Genomic DNA, 22,728 nt, shown 5'->3' with positions numbered 1-22,728 from the left:
CTCAGATCTCTCCCTCCTGAGTAGCGAGGATGAACAGGTATAAACCACTGGTACCTAGCTTGGAACTTGGTTTTGGCCTGAGCTCTGATGTGCAGATAAGAGTGCCCTCCATTCATTATGGCCAAAGGATGTCTTCACCTGGACTGTTCTGATTCAGGGTTTTCTGACTTTGATCAGGTGCTTAGGGACCTGCTCCAGTATGCTGTTCCTTGCATTTAATATCAAAGGATGACTCTCAAAAACTATTTTTCAATCAAATCATTAGCATGCTTACTCTCACAGCTTCTTTTCCCAGTAATTAATTTTAAAACATATTTCAGAAGCTTGCAAAGTTTTAAATTAGTCATCTGAGAAATTCAGGGGAATATCAGAGGAAGGATTAGTTTGGAGGAATGAGGTCAAATGTTGGTGGTTAGCACCTTGTCCCAAAATTGCTCTGAAATCTATGTGATTCTCCAGGCTGGCAGTCCTTTTCCTTCTCCTTTTGGTCTTGATGCCAATATCAGATTCATATCTTTAGGATTAAAGAAATAGATTAATAACTAGGGCACTGGCTCTCCAAGTAGCATTTCACACTTTTTTTTTTTTTTTTTGGTCAGTCATGGTGCTTGAACTCAGGGCCTGTGTGCTGTCCCTGAGCTTTTTTACTCAGTGCCAGTGCTCCCCCATTTTTATTTATTTATTTATTTTTTGGCCAGTCCTGGGCCTTGGACTCAGGGCCTGAGCACCCTCCCTGGCTTCTTCCCGCTCAAGGCTAGCACTCTGCCACCTGAGCCACAGCGCCCCTTCTGGCCGTTTTCCATATATGTGGTGCTGGGGACTCGAACCGAGAGCTTCATGTGTAGGAGGCAAGCACTCTTGCCACTAGGCCATATTCCCAGCCCAGTTCCCCCATTTTGAGCCACAGCGCCACTTCTGGTTTTCTGGTGGTTAATTGGAGATAAGAGTGTCACAGACTTTCCTGCCTGGGATGGCTTTGAACTGCAATCCTCAGGTCTCAGCCTCCTGAGTAGCTAGGATTACAGGCGTGAGCCATCAGCACCTAGTGAGCTTTTCATGGTTATTTGAATGGAGGAGTGGTCCCCAATGCCATAAACATTCATGTGGGGTGATTCAGTAGCCATCTAGCAAGAAATCGCCCCCAAACCCTGCTGCCAGCATAACATTTTTTTCTATTAGAATCCTTCAATCCTGAAACCATTTCAGCCCATCAATTCCCTTTCTTCCCTACTAATGCCATGAGCACCATTTGCAGGATATTTCTCTTGACAGAAGTAGCTTCATGTGCAGATAAAGTGTCTTTTCAGATCTATTGTCTCTCACCTTGCTGTTCTAATTTTGAAGAAGAAAGTAAATGTTCATCTTGGCTTCCTGGAGCGTATTTATTTATTTGCAGTGTTGTGAAGTTCCCATAGGTTGCTATGACTTGTGAATCCTGCTTGTGTCATCCACAGCTCTTCTTACTTCAAGCCAAGGTCATGGCAGGTGTCAACAGGGCCTCCTGGCTGAGCAGCCTCTGGGGTGAAGTCCAGACTTGTGTCCTGGGCTGACCCCAGCTCAGCCACCCTTAGGCGAGGGCAGGCTTCTGAAGATGGATGCACTTAGCTTTCGCTTTGGGGACTGTAGCTGGATGAGCAGGTCCTGCTTCTCAAGGGCTTCTAGTCTTCTTAGAAGATAGGATCTGTCTGTGAACATTAAGAAGAGTGACAAGCTGCATCGAAGCAATTAGACATAAGAGTAGGGTGTGTGAATGGAAAGTACATACCTGGAGAATTTGAGGGCAGCCAGAATAAGTAGCAAAAAAAGATGCCATTGATGTTTTTAAAATTGCCCATCACCAAACAAGCAAGTATTCACAGAAGCTGTTTAAGGCAGTTGGGCACAGGTGGCCCGCATCTGTAATCCCAGCTCCTCGGGAAGCTGAGCCCTGGAGGGTTGCTGTTCAGAAATCAGCTTGGACAGAGAAGTCCATGAGACTCCATCGCCTGCTTACCCAGTGCAAAGCTAGGCTGGAGCCGTGGCCAAGTGGTCGAGTGCCAGCTGTGAACAAGAAAGCTGAGAGTCTGAGACTTTCATTTCCTGCCCTGGTATCTGCACAGAAAAAGGAAGAAGGGGTGAAAAGGAAGGGACTATTTCGGAGCCAAAAACAAAGAAAGGTCTTAGTAGGAGAAAAAAAAAATCAAGCCTCTAAGGAAACAGTAGATCCTCATGAACCTAATGAGGACCCAAAAAACTGTTGGGGGCTGGGGATATGGCCTAGTGGCAAGAGTGCTTGCCTCGTATACATGAGGCCTTGGGTTCAATTCCCCAGCACCACATATACAGAAAATGGCCAGAAGTGGCGCTGTGGCTCAAGTGGCAGAGTGCTAGCCTTGAGCAAAAAGAAGCCAGGGACGGTGCTCAGGCCCTGAGTCCAAGGCCCAGCACTGGCCAAAAACAACAACAACAACAACAACAAAAAAAAAAAAACAAACAAAAAAAACTGTTGGGTCCCTGGCTATTTGGGAGGTTGAGATTGGGAGGGTCACCGTTTGAAGGCAGCCTGGGCAGAAGAGTGTGTGAGACTCCTCCTTAACACCACAGATGGGGATGGCATGTGATCTGCAGCGATGTGGGACTGCGGTTGGAAGGATGATTCCAGCCCTGTCCAGCCCAGGTAGGTAAGTCCGTGAGACTCCATGGCAATGATGACAGGCTGGGATATGTTGGTGTCTGCCTGTTATCCTGCCAGCAGTGGGACTCTTAAGATAGGTGGACAGTGGCCCAGGTTTGCATGAGTGCAGAAAGTGAGACCCAGTCTCAAAAACACCTAGTGCAATAAGGAACGGAAAGTGTGGCTCTGCCTTAGAGTGCCTGCCTAGCCGGCACAAGTCCCTGGGTTTCAAACCCTCATACCACCAATAAAAACCCAACACAGCAACAACAAAACATCCTGGAGGGGCAATAAAGAGTAGAGAAAGTGAATCTGATCAAAGAACATTATGTGCACATTTGGAAATACCACAGTGCAGTCCCTTTATATAATCAATACGTGTTAATATGAAGAAAACCAACACAAAAACCACGACCCTAAGAAAAGAAGGCCATGTGCACGGAGTATACAGGTCTCAGGTCACTGGCTCCATTGTGGGATAAATTGTAGGCCCTTTGATATGAATAACAGCAGTGAAGATTTTGGGGCTCTGAGTTAGTGGATGGTAAATGCTGCAGATGAGAACCAGGTGCGGACAGAGCCCGCCCACTGCTCAGCTCTCACCTCTGCTCCACGCAAACCCTGCCCCACGCAACAGCGGGCAAAGCACCTCACGCCTGCTCTCGCTAGTTGTGTCTTTTTTTTTTTTCCTTATAAAATCACATTTTATAAACACTTCCTAGGAACTTAACTTTTAACCTTTTAACTTGGAGTGATGGCAAAATCAAAGAGATTGACTCACCCTCGTGGTAATTATAGGCTGTTGGACCCAACCATGCTATCCAGTGTAAGTTCAATTGAAAAATAATTTGTGGGTGATTAGGTTAATGGCCAATTGGCTTGAATGCTTTTATCTCCTACTATCTTGTCTGATGTGTTATTTGACTATTACATATATTATTCTCCTAAATTTGAATTTTCATTTTTCAGTCTTTGTAAGGCCTTGTAGTTATGTCTGTTTTGGGGTTTGGGGACTCCTATCTTTGAAACAAAGACCAAGGAGAAGCAGGGGTGATCTCGTTTCAATTAGCTGCTTCATTCATTTCCGTAATTAGAAAACTGCATACAAATTAAAGTTCCAGGGTTTATATATTTGTGTGTGCCTGGATGCTGTCCTTTAGTTTGTTTGTTTCTCTTTGGTTAGCACCCTACCACTTGAGCCACAGTTCCACTCTGGCTGTTTGGTGGTTAAATGGAGATAAGAGTCTCATGAACTTTGCTGCCCTGGTTAGCTTTGAACCATGATCCTCAGATCTCAGCCTCCTGAGAAGCTAAGATTATAGGCAGCTGGCTACATTACCATATCCTGAAATCATAATCATGATATCATCCAGAGATTTATCCATTAGTTAATCAGTTGAATTCTCCATTTAGAGAATGATGAGCATGTTTCATGTAGGATGGGAAAGAATTAGGAGATACCTGTAAGGTTTATGAAAGTAGGTAACTGATGAAGAACACTATGCAGTATTCAGGCAGGAGAGAAAAGTTTATTCCCGAACTGCTGGCCTGTGGCCTAGATGATGCATGGCAGAGAGGAGGGCTGAACCACCAAAAGGCCATGCCTGATCTCAGGCAGGGGCAGGAGGTATGGCCAGGTGGATTAGATGTGACCTCAGAGAAAGGGGAGGCAACTGCCTCCAAGTGTGCCAGCTACCTAGGTAATGCAGGTACTGGGCGCAGACCTAAATAGGCAGGGGGCATCTCCACAGAGCCCTTCTGGGGGTGGACCTTAAATACCTATACCAATACTGATGTAAGGATGGTGTGTGTGTGTGTGCACTGTTACTAAGGCTTGACTCAGGGCCTGTGCTCACCCTTGTTTTTTTCTGTTCAAGGCTAGCACTCTTATCACTTGAATCACAATTCTTCAGGCTTTTTATTGGTTAATTGGAGATAAGAGTCTTCTATACTTTAATGCTTGGAGTGGCTTCATATCACGATCCTAGGATGACTTTTTTTTTTTCTCAGACCAACATGTCATATACTAGAGAGGTAAAAGAAATTCTTTTGTGGATAGATGTTACACAAACCCTTAAGAAGCTGGGCGCCTGGGTTCACACCTGTAATCCTAGCTCTTCAGGAGGCTGAGATCTGAGGATCATGGTTTGAAGCCAGCCTGAGCAGGAAAGTCTGTGAGACTCTTATCTCCTATAAACTACCAAAAAAGCCAATGGAGAGCTGTGGCTCAAATGGTAGAATGCGAGCCTTGAGCACAAAAGCTCAGGGTCAGTGCCCAGGCTATGATAGGAGTTCAAGCCCCAAGACTGGCACTGAAAGGGAGAAAGGAAGGAAGGAAAAAGAAAGAAAAAAAGGAAGAGAGAAGAAAGAAAAAGAGAGAAAGAAAAGAAACAGAAACCTCTTCAGAAAGGAAAGAAGGAGGGAAGGAAAGATAGACAGCCCTTAAGACTTTGGAGTTCCTAGGCAGGTGTGTGCCTGGAGTTGGCCATTGGAGGTGGGTGGAATTTGGGTTGGGAGAGAAGCAGAGGCTGGAATGTATAAGTGAATGTGGAGAAGTGTCAGTTATATTCCTCTAGCTCTGTAGGCCTCTGCTCTGCCAGACAGAACTCAAGAATTTGGATTCAGATCATCCCCCTACCCCCGTCCCTTTCTACTCCCTCTGAAGCACTGGATGGTCTGGAGACTTCCCGTGGTCTTTGTCCTCAGCACATAGCTGGCCATGGCTAAGGCAGGTTACCTAACAGCCGCTGAGAACTCTGTCAGCCCATAACCCCATATCCCTTGTGGCGTTTCTCTCATAAGTACTCTGTCCACCTTCAGTGGAATTGCTTCCAGATTTCTGTCCCTCTCCTAACTACCCCTGATTCCTCCCTGTTCAGATTTGTACCCCCAGATCCATCAGCCCTCCCACCACGAGTATCCTCCTCCTTGGAGTATCGTCACTGCTGGCACCTGTAAGTCGCACACCTCATAACCGCAAATGATCTGTATTCAGCCTCATCCGCTCATCAGATAGGAGTTGAGAATTGGGATGGGCTAGGGACCAGTTTGCCGAGCAGGAGAATGAGGCTTTAAATTGCATCGTCAGGTGTTAGGCCTTTGCCCTGTGAATGCAGAGGAATCTTTGGAACTTTATGAATAGGAGATGTACATAATAAAAAGGGTAACAATTCCCATCTGTGTTTGATGGAAATAAGGTTTTATTGGCTCGGATTTCTCTCTTCTGTTGTGACCTATTTTTACTCGTTTTCCTCCCAATGATATAGTAAAACTTGATTTCTTCCATTAAGGTAGATTCTTTTCTCTTTATTCTCTGCTTTTCTCCAGGCAGCTGGAAGAACTTATTAGCCCTGTGATTTTCCTTATCTGCCTTGCTGTGACAGCCTCATTGCTGATCTTACTTCCAGCTTCTGCTTTTACAAGCTTATGCAAACACATCATATACCTTTTTCCCTCCGTGGCCTCCAAAAGTCATATTCTGAATTTGATCTCTCAAACTAGAGCAGGCTTTCATTATACTTTTTTTTTTCTAGTGCCAATACTGAGGCTTGAACTCAGGGCCTAGGGACTGTCCTTTAGCTTTTTTGCTAGAGACTGGTGCTCTACTACTGGAGCCATAGCTCCATTTCTAGCTTTCTGGTTGTTAGCTGCTGTTTGGTTGTTAGGTAGTTAGTTTTGGTTGTTATGTCAGAGTCTTTTCTTGCCCAGGCTAGCTTCAAACCGTGATCCTGAGATCTCAGCCTCCTGGGATCTAAGGTGTGAGCCTCTTCATTCTTGTAAGCTCTTTGTTTTAGTCCTTGGGAATTAATGTGTGGCACAGTGAATATGAGCTCTCTCCCTTTACTGCTAGATCTAGGACTGAACTTCCAGTCCAAGTAACCTACATTTTTCTCATTTCCTCCTTGCCTCTCCCCAGGCTTATTAAAGATTCTAATTTGAGCTTACTGTGCTAGCCAGACACTAGACTACTTCATTTTCAAGAGGATTTCTCTGCTTGCGCCAATCTTGAAACTTAGCAATGTGAAACACACACACACGTGCGCTCACACACACACACACACACACCACATAGTGGAACTTTCAAGGAAAATTTTTATATTGTCTTATTGGACTCTGACTATCTCTACCCCTGTGGTGAAAGATGATTACTCTCCTAGGAAACAGCTTTAAAACAAAACAAAAGAAAAAAGTAGAAAAGAAATAACATCCCTAACCCATCTGTCCATATGGCATATCTATATCGCACACGTTGAATAGTTTGAGATAGGAACATAGACACCTGTTTTCATTAGAGAACATGAAAAGAGTCCATTTTGCTGAGAGGATAGGTTATAGAGTGGAAGAGGATGTTTTCCCAGTTGTGTGAGAAATGCAGACTTTCAGAGTCAGGATTTGTGAAGAAGATCAGTCGTTGGCACAGTGTGGACTTTAAATGTCCTTCAGAGGTTGTTTGGTCCCTAGCCTGTGCTGCTACTAGAGAGTGGAGGAACCTTGAGAAGGCCGAGCCTAGAGGAAGGAGGTCAGGTCATTGGGGGCAGGCCCTTGAAGGGGATATAGAACACCAGTCTCTTTACTTCTTTGCTGCCATTGGGTGAGCGGTTTCCTTTTCCATGCTCCTGCCATGAGCTGAAATAAATTGGTTTCATAAAGGAACTTTCCTACTAGGAGAGAAAAGTCTACAGACTGCTGATAGGGTCCAAGTACACAGGCAGTTTCTGCATACCTTCTGTGGACATAATTGTAAATGCAAGTGATCACACAGATCTACCTGTGTGTTGTGATATTAATTTGTAACTCCAGTATAGAGTGTTTGGGTAACTGTTATCAGTGGAACACTGTACACAGAAAAGCCAACATTATATTTGGAAGTGGAATTTTCAGAACCTATTCTTTGACTGCAGGGAGAACACTGGTAATGCATTTCTCATTGGATACGAAACCTGGTGCCAATGGAATGATTGAAAGTATTGTGAGGTGGTAATTGCAGGTTTGAATATTGTGACAGCAGGTGGAGCTAGCACTAGGAATTCTATTTCTAGGCCATTTAGAAAGCAGCAAGAGATACAACACTCACATTAGTGTGCTTACATTACAGAGCTTTAGGAATAGTAAATTATTAGCTTTGGGAAGTGATCGCATTGTTACCACAGGAGAGCCAGGCTCAGTGAAGCGTCTTCTGTCTTTTCAGAAAAGGGATTTGGTTTGTATGTGTATCCTTCTGGAAGGCAGCATGGGGGCATGCTGGGAAGCACAATTTAGTGTGTCCTCAGTGGCTCTGACCTCCTCCAGAGTCAAAATCGACTTTTAAGAATATAAGGTGTGTGACTGGGGGAGCAGTACAAAAGAACTCGATCAACGTGCCGAGTTACTGGTGTTATTAGATTCTTTTTGAGCTGTAATAAAACATACAATTTAAATCTGCATACATTTTACCCTAGTAAAAGCTAAAGAAAATTGGCTTTTTAATACTCCAGGAGTGTGAAATACAGGTCTGAATATTTTATAGTTCCAAATACATATGTGGCATCTGAATATATAATGTATTGGGGTTTTTTTTTTAGCATATATTTACTGTTCAAAGTAATAGGTTTCATTATGACATTTTCATTCAGGTATATAATGTACTTAGATTATATTCTCCACTTCTTCTGTGCTCTGTCTTGTCCCCTTTCCCCGGGTAATCCTAAGTGTGTGTGTGTGTGTGTGTGTGTGTGTGTGTGTTGCTAGTACTGGAGCTGGCACTACACCACTTGACGTGCTCTTCTGTTTTCCCCTTTGTTTTTAGAAAAATATTACCACTTGTAGTTTTCTTTCCCTTGTGGGTCATACATCAAATCATAGGACTTTGCTATACCCCCATCGTTTCTCTAAGTCAGATGCAATGATAAATCAAGTGCATTTTCCTTCTCTGAATTTTGTTTATTTTATACTAGGTTGTCATCTATGTATTAAAATCGAGTTTCTACAATGACAATTCATTTTGATGCCTATGTGAATAAAATGACCTGCTTTGGGGGCATTACTTTGCAGTTACAAAATGACTTAAAAACACATCTTAATGCTTTTTGCTGAAAACCAGTAACATCTTCCTACTTGTCCTTTTTTTTTGTCGATCATGGGGTTTGAACTCAGGGACTGGGTGCTCTTCCTGAGCTTTTTTGCTCAAGGCTAGGGCTCTACCACTTTGAGCCACAGTGCCACTTGCCGTTTTCCAGTGGTTAATTGGAGATAAAGAGTCCTTGCCCAGGCTGGCTTAACCGTGATCCTCAGACCTTAGCCTCCTGTAGCTAGGATTACAGATGAGAGCCGTCAGTACCTGGTTCTAGTTGTTATTTTCTTTAATGGTACTGAAGTTTGAATTCAGGGCCTGAGCTCAGTAGGGGAGGGCTCTGTCCCTTTAGCTACTACACTTCTAACCCTTTTTTGGTTTGGTTATTTTTCAGGTAGTACCTTGTGTTTTTTCCCAGGACCAGCCTCAGGCCACAATCCTCCTGCTTTTGGCCTCCCACGTAGCTAGGATGACAGAAACACCCCACTCTGTCTGGCGTATTACATTGAGATGGGGTCTTCTGACTTTTATGCCTAGGCTGGCCTTCAACTTGAATCCTTTTGATCTCTTTTTCCAAAGCAGATGGGATTATAGATATGAGCTACCATGCCCAGCTTTAATTTGTTCTTATTTGTTCATTACATATTACTTATGAGCAAACATATAACTGATGCCATGTGGAGCATGAGGCAGAGTACTGGAGACGAAATTCTGAACAGTGCATGCTACTTTCCCTAGACATGTGGACAGATAATTACCACAGATCCTAATCAGTTCTGTGATTGTGTCATGAACACTGGACTCTTAGTCGCAGCAAAGGGACTCGACTGGGAGAAATCAGAGAAGCCTCAAAGATGGTGGTAATGCTACATCTGGAAGGCGATGTAAGCAGAAATAAGGGAGAAAGTGCTTTGCGGGTGGTGTGCTTCTATAACTGAAGGTAGTAGCAGGTGCTTAGTCACCCTATGGGCACAGGTGCTGTGCTTAGCCATGTTCATGTATTGTCAGTACTGAGCATGTACAGACTTTGTCTTTCTGCTGCAAACACTGTTGGGGCCAGGGTGCCGGAAGGACTACCCCCAACCCCAAGATGTTACAGGGTCCGAGCAAAAACAAGTCCAGCGCACGAACAAAGTTGGGAGAATTCAAGCTTTGCACAGGAACAACATCAGGAGAATTCAAGCTTTATTGCAAGCACAAAAGCTGACCAGCCAGGGACACAGTGCAGACTCAGGAGCTAACACTGTGACGCTGAATAGTCCTCCAGCTGGGATTATAAAGGCAGAAACTACACCCAGGTGGCTACCGATGGCTTGGCAGGGTAGGTTACAGTTTCTAAGCAGTATGGAAAAAAAATCTAAATTCTAACAGTCTTAACCTTCACCTAAGAATAACATCTTCATTACAGGATGCAAATAGCAATACTGAGACAGAACTTAGCCTTGAGTTGCAGATGCAACACAACGTTTGCCCTGTCAGCCTGACCATTGCTCTCCTTATCGAGACCAATTAAAAATATAGTCCCAGACCTTGAGCAGGCCTGGGAAAGTAATGTTTAGAGACTCATTCCCATGGGTGGGAGGGCTGCTAGGCCTCAGTTACTCCATCTTCGTTCAGAAATATGTGTCCCCTCATCAAACACTAACAATTATTTACATAGCTTACATCACTATAAGGCATCATAAGTAATCTAGAGATGATTTTAAGGTATTTGAGGGTAGGTGTAGGTTGGACATAGTCCAGATGCCCCAGTGGATGCTGGGAAATGTGCCTTGCTTGCCTTCCTGAAGCTGCTCCTTAGCTGTCTATAGCATTGGATGCTTGTCACATCCCACTGGTAGGGACAGCTCCTTGTCCCTACCAGTCTTCCTCTTTATCCAGCCTTCATCCCTATTTTAAAATTATTCTTTATTTTATATTTTGTTGGTTGTGGGGCTTGAACTCAGGGCGTGGGCACTGTCTGCACCTCTTTGTGCTCAAGGCTAGTGCTTACCACTTAAGCCATAGCGCACCACTTGCAGTTTTTGAGTGGTTACTTGGAGATAAGAGTTGCATGGAATTTCCTGCCAGGGCTGGCTTCCAACCACACTCCTCAGATCTCAGCCTACTGAGTAGCTAGGATTATAGGCATGAGTCACAGGCACCCAGCTTTCACCCAGAATCTACAGATTATGCTTGCCATCTTATTTCTCAGCCGCCACAAACACTCCAAGCCTAAAGCTATTGTGGCAGCCGTGTCTGTAGATGTCATTTCTCTGGGACTTAGAGAACCAGCAAAATTTCAGGACAGGAAGTGACATTTCAGCAGATGTCACATCTGTTGTAAAACATACCTGGCTACCTCTTACGTTACTATGACTGGGAAAGATGATCAGGCTAGGTACTGGTGGCTCCTGCCTGTAATCCTAGCTACTCAGGAGCTTGAGATATAAGGATTGTGGCTCAAAGCCAGCCAGGACAGGGAAATCTATAAAACTCTTATCTCCAAAAAGCTGGAAGGAGAGCTGTGGCTCAAGTGGTAGAGCACTAGCCTTGAGCAAAAGAAGCTCCGGGATGAGCACACGGCCATGAGTTCAAACTCTAGTACTGGTGTGTGTGTGCGCACGCGCACGCGCGCACACACACACAATTAGATCATGCCAGTTCTCAAACCTTTTATTGACTTCCTATTGCAATTAATGAAGCCCAGATTATTTCCTGTAGCTCAAGAGGGCCTGTGAGGTCTGACCCTGCCTCCCTTACCAGCCTTGTCTTCTTTCCTTGCTTCTCTCCCTCTCTCCCCATTCCTCCTTCCCTCTCTCCCTCTTTCCTCTTCTTACTGTTTTCCAGCCATGCATGGCCTCTTTTCATCTTTCTGCCTTCCTGCCTGATGGCCTTGGCCCATGCTGCTTTCATTCATGGCTTAGTCTTATCCAAGTTTCTTCTGTAAGAGGCTTCTCCTTCTGCATCTGTGTGCCAAGAGTTCCCCATTCTCTCTCTGTGGCCTCTCATTTTTCCTTCTTCGTGCAAAGCCATAGCGTACCCCCCCCCCAGTAAACCCCCCCCACCTCAGCTGGGCCAGTGTTTTTCTTGGAACCAGACTCATGTATCTTCTCTTCCCTGTATGTTTCCAAAGAGCCTTAAAATCATAAATCTGAATTGTTTTTTTTTTTCAAATTTGTAAATCTTTGACTTTGAATGAGAACTAGGCAAATTAAGGGGATTCTTCTTATTATTATTTAGCATTTTAAGCTATTAAAACTATTTTAGGAAAGACATAGGCTGAATATTAGTGGCCTTAACTACAAAGCAAAATGTCCTGTGTGGTTTATTACGTGATTTGGGCTATTTTTTTTAAAACAATAACTTTTTTAATGGAAATCAAGCATTATAAACATGAACTCTCTCTCTTTCTCTTTCTCTCTCTCTCTATATATATATATAAATGGCTCAATTCACTAACATGTTTAAATTCTTGGCTCTGCTCCTTAAACCTACTGCAAAGATCACATTAGAATTCAGCTTAATAGACACTGTAAGCACAGTTTCCAATCTCACATCGTCCTGCTGGGCTCTTTTATTAGGAGAGTTGCAGGAAGCTGAGCCCAAGGCTCCTGGGCACATTGTAGGGTATAGCCAGAGCCGGGAGTGGAGCCAGCTCTATTGTTTATGGAATATTCTCTCCACCTTTATCTGGGGGGGTTGCAACTGGTATTGACTTTTGAGAAACTATTACTCTGACCTGATCTCCCAGTTGGTGGGAGGGGGGAGGGGGAAGCACCCTGCTGAAATGACATCTGTTTAGGAAAAAAGAGAGAGAGAGAGAGAGAGATCAAAGTAGCATAAAGAAAGAAAATTAGGAGAAACACTATTTAATAGGTAGCTTGATGCCTGCCTTTTAGATCCTTTAGAGGCAAAGTTCAAACTTTCTCAATGTCATCAGTCCTTTATCCCTTTATCTCCATGAGTGGAAGGGTGTCTGCCATTTTCACAATGGATTGCTTAGGGGTCGGACTTACTTAGCATGTAGCAGAATGTCTTTGGTTTTGTTCTTTGTCTTTTACTTTGGTCGGTCATGGGGCTTGGACTCAGGGCCTGGGCACTGTCCCTGAGCTCTCTTGCTCAAGGCTAGCACTCTGCCACTTAGAGCTACAGCTCCACTTCTAGTTTTCCGGTGGTTAATTGGAGATGAGCATCTTGTGGACTTTCCTGTTCCAGCTTCAAACCTCAGTCCTCAGATCTCAGCCTCTTGAGTAGCTGAATTACAGGTGTAAGCCACCAGTGCCCTGCAAAATGTCTTTTTAAAAAACTTTAGTATACCATTCATGAAATTAAGACTATTGGGCTCATTGTATTTATTACTGTTCATGTCTGTTGTTGTTTTTTCATAAAGAGGAAGATAGTCATCCTCACAATGAATTTTTCTCTCCAACTTCTAGGTCTATCACTTGAGGAATTTGTGAATATTGTTAGAAAAAAGAAGGAAGCTCAGCTCTATCGGAATGAGATAAGACACATCTTCACAGCTTTTGATGTGCACTGTAAGTGTCTTTAAAGTGTTTAAAATGTTTTGATACTAAAAATTGCTGCTAAGGAATTAGACATAGAAATGACTACTCAGGGAATCAGATATGCAATATATACTTGGAGGAGTATTTTACTGTATTCTTAGGTGTTAGTGGGAATTTTATCTCCTCTATTGTGATCTTAAGTTCTTGGCATATACCAGCCATGAAATAATAGTTGCACTTTTATATAAACTTATATACTGTACCTGTGTCCTTCCGTATTGTGCCTGCATTGTGGTGACAGCATGGGTGGATGAGGGCCACCTACCCCTGTGGAAGGAGTTGGGACTGTGCTGCCTCTGCTTACAGCTCCTGCGTTGACCCACCTGTGGCTGGGGAGTTGTTTCCCATCGTGGGTGTGGCTGAAAAGGGGTCTGCAGATCTCCAACCCCACAGATCCACACACGATGAATGAGGATTCTAGACTTGACTGCTGTGAGGATTCCCTTTTGTACATTAACCTATCATAAGTATAATACTAAGCAAAGAACACAGTGAATCTTGAAGACTGAAATGTGTGTGGCAATTCACAGACTGGAAGCCTAATGCTATTAGGGCAGCCATCGCTCTGGATAGTCTTTTCCCCTGGACTGAAGGAACCAGCCAAAGAGCAGGGCTGGCCATGGTCTTCAAGGTCATTGGAGAGTGCACAGAAGGGGAGAATTTCCCTAGATTCTTAAATTCTCCCACAGAGATCAGATCAGATTACCTTCCATATAAGCTCACCTGTAAATTACTACTCTCTTTGTAACAGCGTATTTAAGTAAATATTGAGACTGGAGTAATAGTTCATAGAGTTTACAGAAGTAAGTGAATGCACTATGTTTTATAAATAGATCGTGGATTTTTAACTTTGGAAGATTTCAAAAAGGCATTTAGACAAGTGGCTCCCAAATTGCCAGAAAGGACTGTGATCGAGGTGTTCAGGTAAGGCCCCAAAGTCTTGATGTCAGTCTTCACCATTTGATTAACCATTGTCTCTGCTGCTGGATACTTCCATCTCACCATAGCATTTCATTGGAAGTGAATCTGTAGTTAGCGGTGACGCTGTGACGCCAGCCACACCTCTGACAGTCGGCTGTGCCAAAAAGAGCCGGAAGGAAGTAAGAACTTGGTATATTTACATTATCAATGAAAAATGTGGGTATATATTTTAGAATGTGGGTACTGAGGTTCTCCCATCCTGTGTGTTACATGGCTCTTGAGTTGTGGAGACTAATGAGGGCCTTTGTTTGCTTTCTAAGCTGTGGGTGCAGGCTGCAGTTCACACATGCCTGATAAAGTGGATTTAGAGATTATATTATGTAGTTCTTAAGAACTAATCCTGATGGGCTGGGGATATAGCCTAGTGGCAAGAGTGCCTGCCTCGGATACACGAGGCCCTAGGTTCGATTCCCCAGCACCACATATACAGAAAACGGCCAGAAGCGGCGCTGTGGCTCAAGAGGCAGAGTGCTAGCCTTGAGCGGGAAGAAGCCAGGGACAGTGCTCAGGCCCTGAGTCCAAGGCCCAGGACTGGCCAAAAAAAAAAAAAAAAAAAAAAAAAAAAAAAAAAAAAAAAAAAAAAAAAAGAACTAATCCTGACAAAACGGACAAGTGGCTTAAAGGTAGTTTCTCTTAGGAAGTTGCAGATTGAAGGTAATCTTAATAGCACAAGCTCATGTGGACGTGAGAAAATGGCAGAGCTCTCTCTCTCCTCTGATATCTACCATGAACTGTCACCAAGTGTGTTAGTTAGGGTTTGGTGAGAGTCACTCCAGCAAGGATGTAAATGCATTTTTCTTGTGTAAAGACTGGCAACCCACTGCTACATGATAGCAGCATGGTTGTAAAGGACCTGGGTCTCCCTTTCTTGTTGCTATAGCTACCATATACATGGCTTCCCTTTGCTTCAAGATGGCTGCTTAAGTTACAACCATCAAATCTAAATTCCAGCTAGTTTGTGGGAAAGGAGGCAAAAGTAGGGGCTGGGGAAATGGCCTAGTGGCAAGAGTGCCTGCCTCATATACATGAGGCCCCGGGTTCGATTCCCCAGCACCACATATACAGAAAATGGCCAGAAGTGGCGCTGTGGCTCAAGTGGCAGAGTGCTAGCCTTGAGCAAAAAGAAGCCAGGGACAGTCCTCAGGCCCAGAGTCCAAGCCCCAGGACTGGCCAAAAAAAAAAAAAAAAAAAAAAAAAGAATAGACAAAGGAAAGGAGGCAAAAGTTCTGCTCTCTTTTAAAAATGCTTTATATTTATTACTCCTCTTTATATCCCAGGGACCAATATTTCCATTGAGGCTCTGTACCTCTCTGCAAGGGAGCTTAGAAAATGTAGGTTCTGCTCTGGGTAAGCCATTTGCCCACTAGCCAAAGTTCTGAGGCTGAGAAAGGAGAGAGGATGGATCATGAGAGGTGTCAGATATTCCCATTGGAGAGAAAATTTAATGAGCCAGCCCTACTCAGTAGAAATCACCAAACAGGTTACTTGACTCAGTCAGTATTCACGTCAACACTGTCACAGCGTTGTATATGAAATTCATTTGCTGCACAGTTCACAGGCAAACAAGCCTGTGCAAGCTACTGAAAAGGAGCAGAGAAGGGCTACAAGATAATAGTACTTGCTTTATTCAGGGAAAGTCAATTCTTTAAAGTACACTAGCATTTTTATATACTTTGTAAGAGATGGGAAATTGAATAGCAATGTATTTCTACTTTCCAGAGGTTGTTTTAACAAGGGAAATGAAAAAATTTAACCATTTGCCTTTTTAAAAAGCTGTCCACATTTGCTGACCATTATATGTTTAAGTGGTTATTGTATATGCTGAATTGTAGAGATTTCTTTAAAAAATATACTTCAATGTACCTCTTCCTGGTAGAAATAGTGTTTTAATCATGAGTGAGGAAAGTATCTGTTCCCAGAAGAAACAAGTGAAAAATGAGAGCATATTCTTTTTAATATAGATGTTTAAAAATGTAATTATATTAAAAAATGATAGGTGCCTTATTTTAAAAGTTTTCATATCTGTGCTCACTAAATTGGAAAGGGCTCTTCATGAGCTCAGAGTAGCTCATTAAGAGTCAGTGGTTTTAGGGTACTTTTTTGTTGTTTCGTTGTGTTTTTGGATCCATTGATAGTACTCAGAGCTTCATGCAAGCTAGCAGATGCTTTACTGCTTGGGCTATGCCCCCAGCCCTTTATGTTTTTAGAATATGGTTTTGCATTTTTGTCTGGGCTGGCCTAGATATAGTCCTCATATTTATGCATCTTGTGTAACTAGAATGATAAGTATGCACCACCTTGCCAGTTTGTTGGTTGGGATGGGGGTCTTGCTAACTTTTTGCCCGGGCAAATCTTGAATCGTGATCCTCACCATTTCCACTGGGATTACAGGTGTGAGCCACTATGTTTGTATCACATTTTTTTAGATATGAAAGTTTTATAACTAATACATTTTCATAAGTGACTATTGTATCAAGAAAGATGGATATTTGCTAGCTATGACAAAATAATAATAATAATTCAAGGATAAAATTAAAAACAGATCATCAGGGGCTGGGGATATGGCCTAGTGGCAAGAGTGCTTGCCTCGTATACATGAGGCCCTGGGTTCGATTCCCCAGCACCACATATACAGAAAATGGCCAGAAGTGGCGCTGTGGCTCAGGTGGTAGAGTGCTAGCTTTGAGCAAGAAGAAGCCAGGGACAGTGCTCAGGCCCTGAGTCCAAGCCCCAGGACTGGCCAAAAAAAAAAAAAACAAAAACAAAAAAAACAGATCATCAGGGCCTTTTTTCATTCAGGGATACATAATTGCCTGAAGCATCTATGATGGCCATTAAAACCAGATATCAAAGCAAGTAGAGAGCCAGCCCAGGCAGGAAACTGTGAGACACTTACCTCCAGTTGACCATCCATTTCCCTGCAGCTGACATAATATTATTCTTTCTAATGGCTGTGTAAGATTCCATTGTGTATAAGTACCACATTTGTTTTGGATACACTCATCTACTGTAGGGCATCTGGGTTGTTCCTATAACTTGGCTATTGTGAACAGTGTAGCAGTTAGCATCGATGTGCAAATGTCTTGACAGTATCCTGTCTTGTGATATTCTTGGTTGTTGCCCATGAGTGGTATGGCTGGGTTGTAGGGAAGATATATATTTAGCTTTTTGAGGAAACTCCAGACTGCTGTCCAGAATGGTTGTACTAGTTTACATTCCCAACTGTGTAATAGGGTTCCCTTTTCCCCCCATCCCCACCAACATTTGTTGTTCAAATTCACCAAGTTGGCCAATATAACTGGAAATGAGATGGAATCTCAGAGTTTTAACTGTTATATATTTTAAATTAGATTAACAACATCATCCCAGAATAAATGATAAATAACAATATCAAGTGATGTTATGAGCTCAAAAAGGAGAGAAAATATTTGTAATAGAAATAAAGATATGTAACACACACACATACACACACACACACACACAGCACCCTATTTAATGGTGCAGTTTTTAAGAAGAAGAAAATAAGAATGAGCCTTTGAGACTGTTAATGATGTAAACATTGATAATATTTATTTTCAAGGATAAATTCATTGTTTTTGCCAGTCAAAGCTTGACCTCAGGGCTGGGGCACTGTCCTTGAGCTTCTTTTGCTCAAAGCTAGTGCTTGCCACTCAGACACTGCATCACTTCCAGCTTTTTTGGTAGTTTATTGGAGATAAGAGTTTTGCAGACTTTCTGGCCCAGGCTGGCTTTGAACTACAATCCTCAGATCTCAGCCTCCTGAGTAGCTAGGATTACAAGTGTGAGCTGCTGGTGCTCAGCAAGGCTAAACTCACTTTTTGAGAAGCTAATCTATTGATGTGAGTAGAGTTCATTTTCCAGGCCCAAGGGCACCCAGAAGAAAGCTAATCTCTAAAGGTACTCTGTAGGAAGGCAACTAAAAAGGGGAATTTTAACTGAACCCCAAGTCCTCTGTGGTTTGAATGACTGAAAAAAAAAAAATCTTTTATCATCTTCTATTCAGTGACTACAAGGTTTTTCCCAAAGATATTTCTTTAAAGATATTTCTAAAGATTGAGAAGTCTCTTTCAACAGCATTTGCCCATGCTTTACTTCTATTTTGTAAACCAAATCAAACTACAATAAAACAATAATCAAGTAACAAAATTAATAATTCAAAGAGACTTGGACATTATGCATCAGTCATTTCACTTTCTAATGTGAGTGAAAATGATGTATCATTCATTAATTCAGTGTCACAAGAATTAAATATTTTACTTTATTAATTTTATTATAAAGGTGATTTCCAGAGTGGTTACAGTTACATAAGTAAGGTAATGAGTACATTTCTTTTCAAACAGTGTTACCCCCCTCCCTCATTTTCTCTCACTTTCCCTCCTCCCTGACTCCCCTCCCCCTCACACCAAGTTGTAAAGTTCATTTCCAACACAGTGTCTCGTGAGTGTCACTGTTGCATTGGTTCACCCTTTGTCCCACCATTTCTGTGATTCTCCTTCCCTTCCCCAGATCAGATACACTTATATGTAAGACAAAGGGTACAGAAGTAAAAAACAGTGATAACAGGGAATAAATCAAAGGAGAAAGAGAACAAAAAGAAACAACTGTAAACAGTACACTAGAAAAAAACTCTTGTCTCCATATGTTGGAGTTCATTTTGGTAAGTATCATTTTATATGGTCATATGAACAAACCATTGAACTGTTGTGATCCTCTGCTGAGAACATCCTGGACATGTTCTAGTTATTACAAATGAGGGAGACCATGCAGCCAAAAACTGTATTAGTAAGTGGGCTAAAGACTTAAAGAGAGAGTTCTTTGAAGAAGAAATAAAGACTAGCCAATAGACATGTGAAGAAATGTTCAACATCTCTGGCCATAAAAGAAATGCCAATCAAAACAATATTGAAATTCTACCTCACCCCAGTTAGAATGACCATTGTCAAGAAAATTAATAATAACAGATGCTGGCGAGGATGTGGCCAAAAGGGAATGAATGCTACTACATACACAGTTGGTGGGAATGTAAACCTGTTGAACCACTCTGGAGGCTCCTCAAAAGACTAAACATAGAGCCCCCCCTATGACCCAGCAATTCCACTCCTGGACAATTATCCAGATGATCACAAACAAGGCCACACTTAGCTACCAGTGTAACCATGTTCACTGCAGCATTATTTACCATAGCTAAGTTATGGAATCAACCCAGGTGCCCCTCAGTAGATGACTGGACCAAGAAAATCTGGTATGTATACACAATGGAATTCTATGCTTCCATGAGAAAGAACATCCCATTTGTAAGACAGTGGAAAGACTTAGAAAAAATTATATTAGGCGAAGTAAGCCAGATGCAAAGAAACATAAATATTAAAGCTAGCGGATTGCTTAAATATTGTGGTGATATTTGGTGATTATATCATGAATGAGAGCAGTGTGGCCTGTATGTATACATACGTGTGTGTGTGTGTGTGTGTGTGTGTATGTATGTGTGTGTGTTAGTACCAGGCTTTGAACTCTAGAGCTTCCGATCCCTTGTTCCTTTTACTTTTTTGCTAATGGCTGGCAATCTATCATTTGAGCCGTGCCTTCAGCCTCACTTTTTACAGTCTTGACTTTTCTGTACCAGCTGACTTCTAACCGAAGAAATTGAGTCCCTTAATTGAGATCTCAGCCTCCTGTGTAGAGAGGATTACAGATGTGAGCTTCCAATGCCTGGTCAGTTTTGTTGTTTTTTTAATCAACCTAAATTAATTGTGTAAAGAGGTTTCGCTGTGATATTTATATACACAGAATGTGCTTTGGTCAAATGCAATATGGTGTGTATCTATATGTATATATGAGGTGAGCACTCTTGCCATTAGGCCATACTCTCAGCCATACATATATATATACACATATATATACGTATATATATACATATATATACGTATATATATATATATCCATCACAGTCATTTCTCTGTGTCATCTTTGTTCGAGAGTTAAATGAATTCAGAGCTCACCTCCCAAGTTTTTGTTGACCTGAAGCTTGTCCTTTACTGGTGGTCATAAGTACTGTAGCCTCTGTGGCCTTTTATCTGTCTGTCTGTCTGTATATTCATCTGAGCAATTTTACTTAAATTATAGAATAGATCAAATGCTGACATTTCTGAGTTGTATTTCCTTTGAAATGCAGAGTTATGAGACTTCTAAGTCTTCTTGTCAATTGCTTGTCAGTTGCCTGCTTTGCTTACCACTCAGTGTGTTTTCTTCAGTGTCTCCTCTTTTGTGCTGTGTTTAATGTGGCTTTCCTCCTGATTGTGTTTCTTTTTTTTTCCCTCTTAGATTTCATTCTTGAATTGTAGCTGCTAATCTTTACCCTTTTGTTACTTTTATTTTTGTTGGTGAGGGGAGTGTTTAACTCAGAGCCTTGTGCTTGCTAGGCAGGCACTCTGCCGCCAAGTCACACCTTCAGCCCCGATTTTCACTGGTTATTTCTGGGATAGGGTCTTATTTCTCATCCAGGTGGGTGCTTGAACCCTGATCCACCTATTTTAGTTTACTTTTCTCCTTGGGGTCACAGTTGTGCAACACCACATCTAGTGAGTCTCTGCTGAAATAGAACCTTTGTCTTAACCATCCTTGTAGCTTAGGATGACAACAAGCATGTCTCAATGGTTGAGACAGTGTCTCACAAAGTTTGCTGTATAGGCTGGCCTTGAACTACGATCTTCCCTTCTCAGCTTCCCAAGTAGCTAGAATTACAGACATGAGCCACTGTCACCTAAATCCATACCCTTAAAAAATTTTTATATATCTTATTATTTGATAGTATCTGTCAGCCTTTCTATATCTACTTTCAACTCCTATAGATGTGATTGCTGTAAAGGAAAGAATCATTTTTGAGATTTTTATTTTTAGTGTGTGATTGCTTAGGGCATGTGAATTATAATTTTGTTCATGTGCTAAATTAATGAAAGCAAGTTTTGGACTGAAGGGGAGAGTTGTCAGGAATAAATTACTTTTTCTTGGACTGAAGGATATTTTGTGTAAAAAAATCACAAACATTTTATAATTTGTATTTGGAAGTTGGAAATGCCTTTCAGTGTTTAAAAGTTGTAACCTTACTTCCTTCTTAGAGCTTGTAGCCATAACTTGTTTATTTGTATACTAAAATAGACAGATTGTATCAAAGATGATGCTTTATTGTTCCTCAGAAGTTGTTAGTTTATTCTTTTCTTGATTTAAAAATTTTTTCTTTCCCACTAAAAATGGCAGAAACATAAGAAGGTTCAAGATCTGGATAGTACTATTTGTAACTGTGGAATGAATGTCAGGTAGGAGACTGTTTCTAGCACTCAAATATTCAAACAAGAAACATCTTTCCTTTAATAGAACTTGTTGAGACTTTTGTAGTGGTTTTAATGACTCTAGTGAGAATAGTTAAAACTTCTTAACCTGGTTCTCTAACACCTGATCTCTTCTAATATCCTTCTAGACTTTCTTTCATTAATCCTAAACCCCTGTATCTTTTGTGGCAAAGCTCCCCTGATCACATTTATAGATCATTTTGCTTCTTTTGCCCAGCCCCAGTTTTCCATGTCCACCCATCCAAATTATGTTGGATGAGCCTATCACTTTCCTATACATTTTGATATTATTTATTGTTATATGTTGCTTTACTTAGCTACTTGATAAATCAAGCATGGTATTTATCTATATATGATATGATATATATGTATATATGTGTATATATATATATATATATCACAAGCTCTTGACTTTATGGATTTATCTTCTCTGTCCCTGGTGATACAGTGAAAACTTGAGATTTGTGGAAAGGCTGCGTGTCTTTAGTGGAAGTTAGGTGGCATTATGGAGGGAAGCTGCTTGAAACATCCACAGTATAGGACTAAACTATACATCCTGAGCATGCTCAGTTTTCTCCTAATGGTCATATCCTTGGAACGATGCCTGCAGATACCAGGAGCCTACTGTAATCATTGTATGTCAATTAGAAATGCCAGAATGTAAATCCAACCATATAAATAATTATATGCTAGTCATTTTTAAACACATGTGTGCACACACACAACAGTTTTTCCAAAGTGTTCTTAATTGATTTTTTCCCATGGATTAAAAATTATTTATTACACTTAAGAGACAGTTCTTTTACTAATATGATGCTTAGAACTGGTGATAAACAAAATGAAGTTTAGAAACTAGACTGGGAAACACAAGTTCATAATATGATAATGAGGAGGGGAGAGAAGAAAATAGACCACGGAATAAGCAGAAAGATCGATACTTGATTACATAGATTTTCAAACAAAATGTGCTATTTTGGTTTCTTGCATGAAGCCAACTTAGTTTATCTTATCAAGGATATATTTTTTTATAAGAAGGAATATGTAATCTCTTTCACATTCAGGATACTGAGATTGTATATTCTTCTTTTATACGAAACTCACCCAGCTGTGAATTGTCATCTTAAGCTA

The 22,728-nt window shown here is 41.7% G+C and overlaps 1 protein-coding gene across 3 annotated transcripts in view; it reads left to right on the top strand.

Moving 5' to 3' along the window:
* Positions 1-22,728, top strand: part of Efcab11 (EF-hand calcium binding domain 11) — a 137,585-nt gene that overhangs the window by 6,419 nt on the left and 108,438 nt on the right. For all 3 annotated transcript variants that reach the window (XM_048361935.1, XM_048361937.1, XM_048361936.1), the window contains exons 4-5: positions 13,121-13,222; positions 14,086-14,176. In XM_048361935.1, the coding sequence (XP_048217892.1) occupies positions 13,121-13,222; positions 14,086-14,176 (193 nt within the window). The remainder of the gene's footprint in view (positions 1-13,120; positions 13,223-14,085; positions 14,177-22,728) is intronic.

The sequence above is a fragment of the Perognathus longimembris genome, chromosome 14 (assembly GCF_023159225.1).
Source record: "Perognathus longimembris pacificus isolate PPM17 chromosome 14, ASM2315922v1, whole genome shotgun sequence".
NCBI lineage: Eukaryota > Metazoa > Chordata > Mammalia > Rodentia > Heteromyidae > Perognathus > Perognathus longimembris.
Note: the sequence above shows the minus strand (reverse complement) of the source record. Positions and strands in the feature narration are given on the sequence as shown.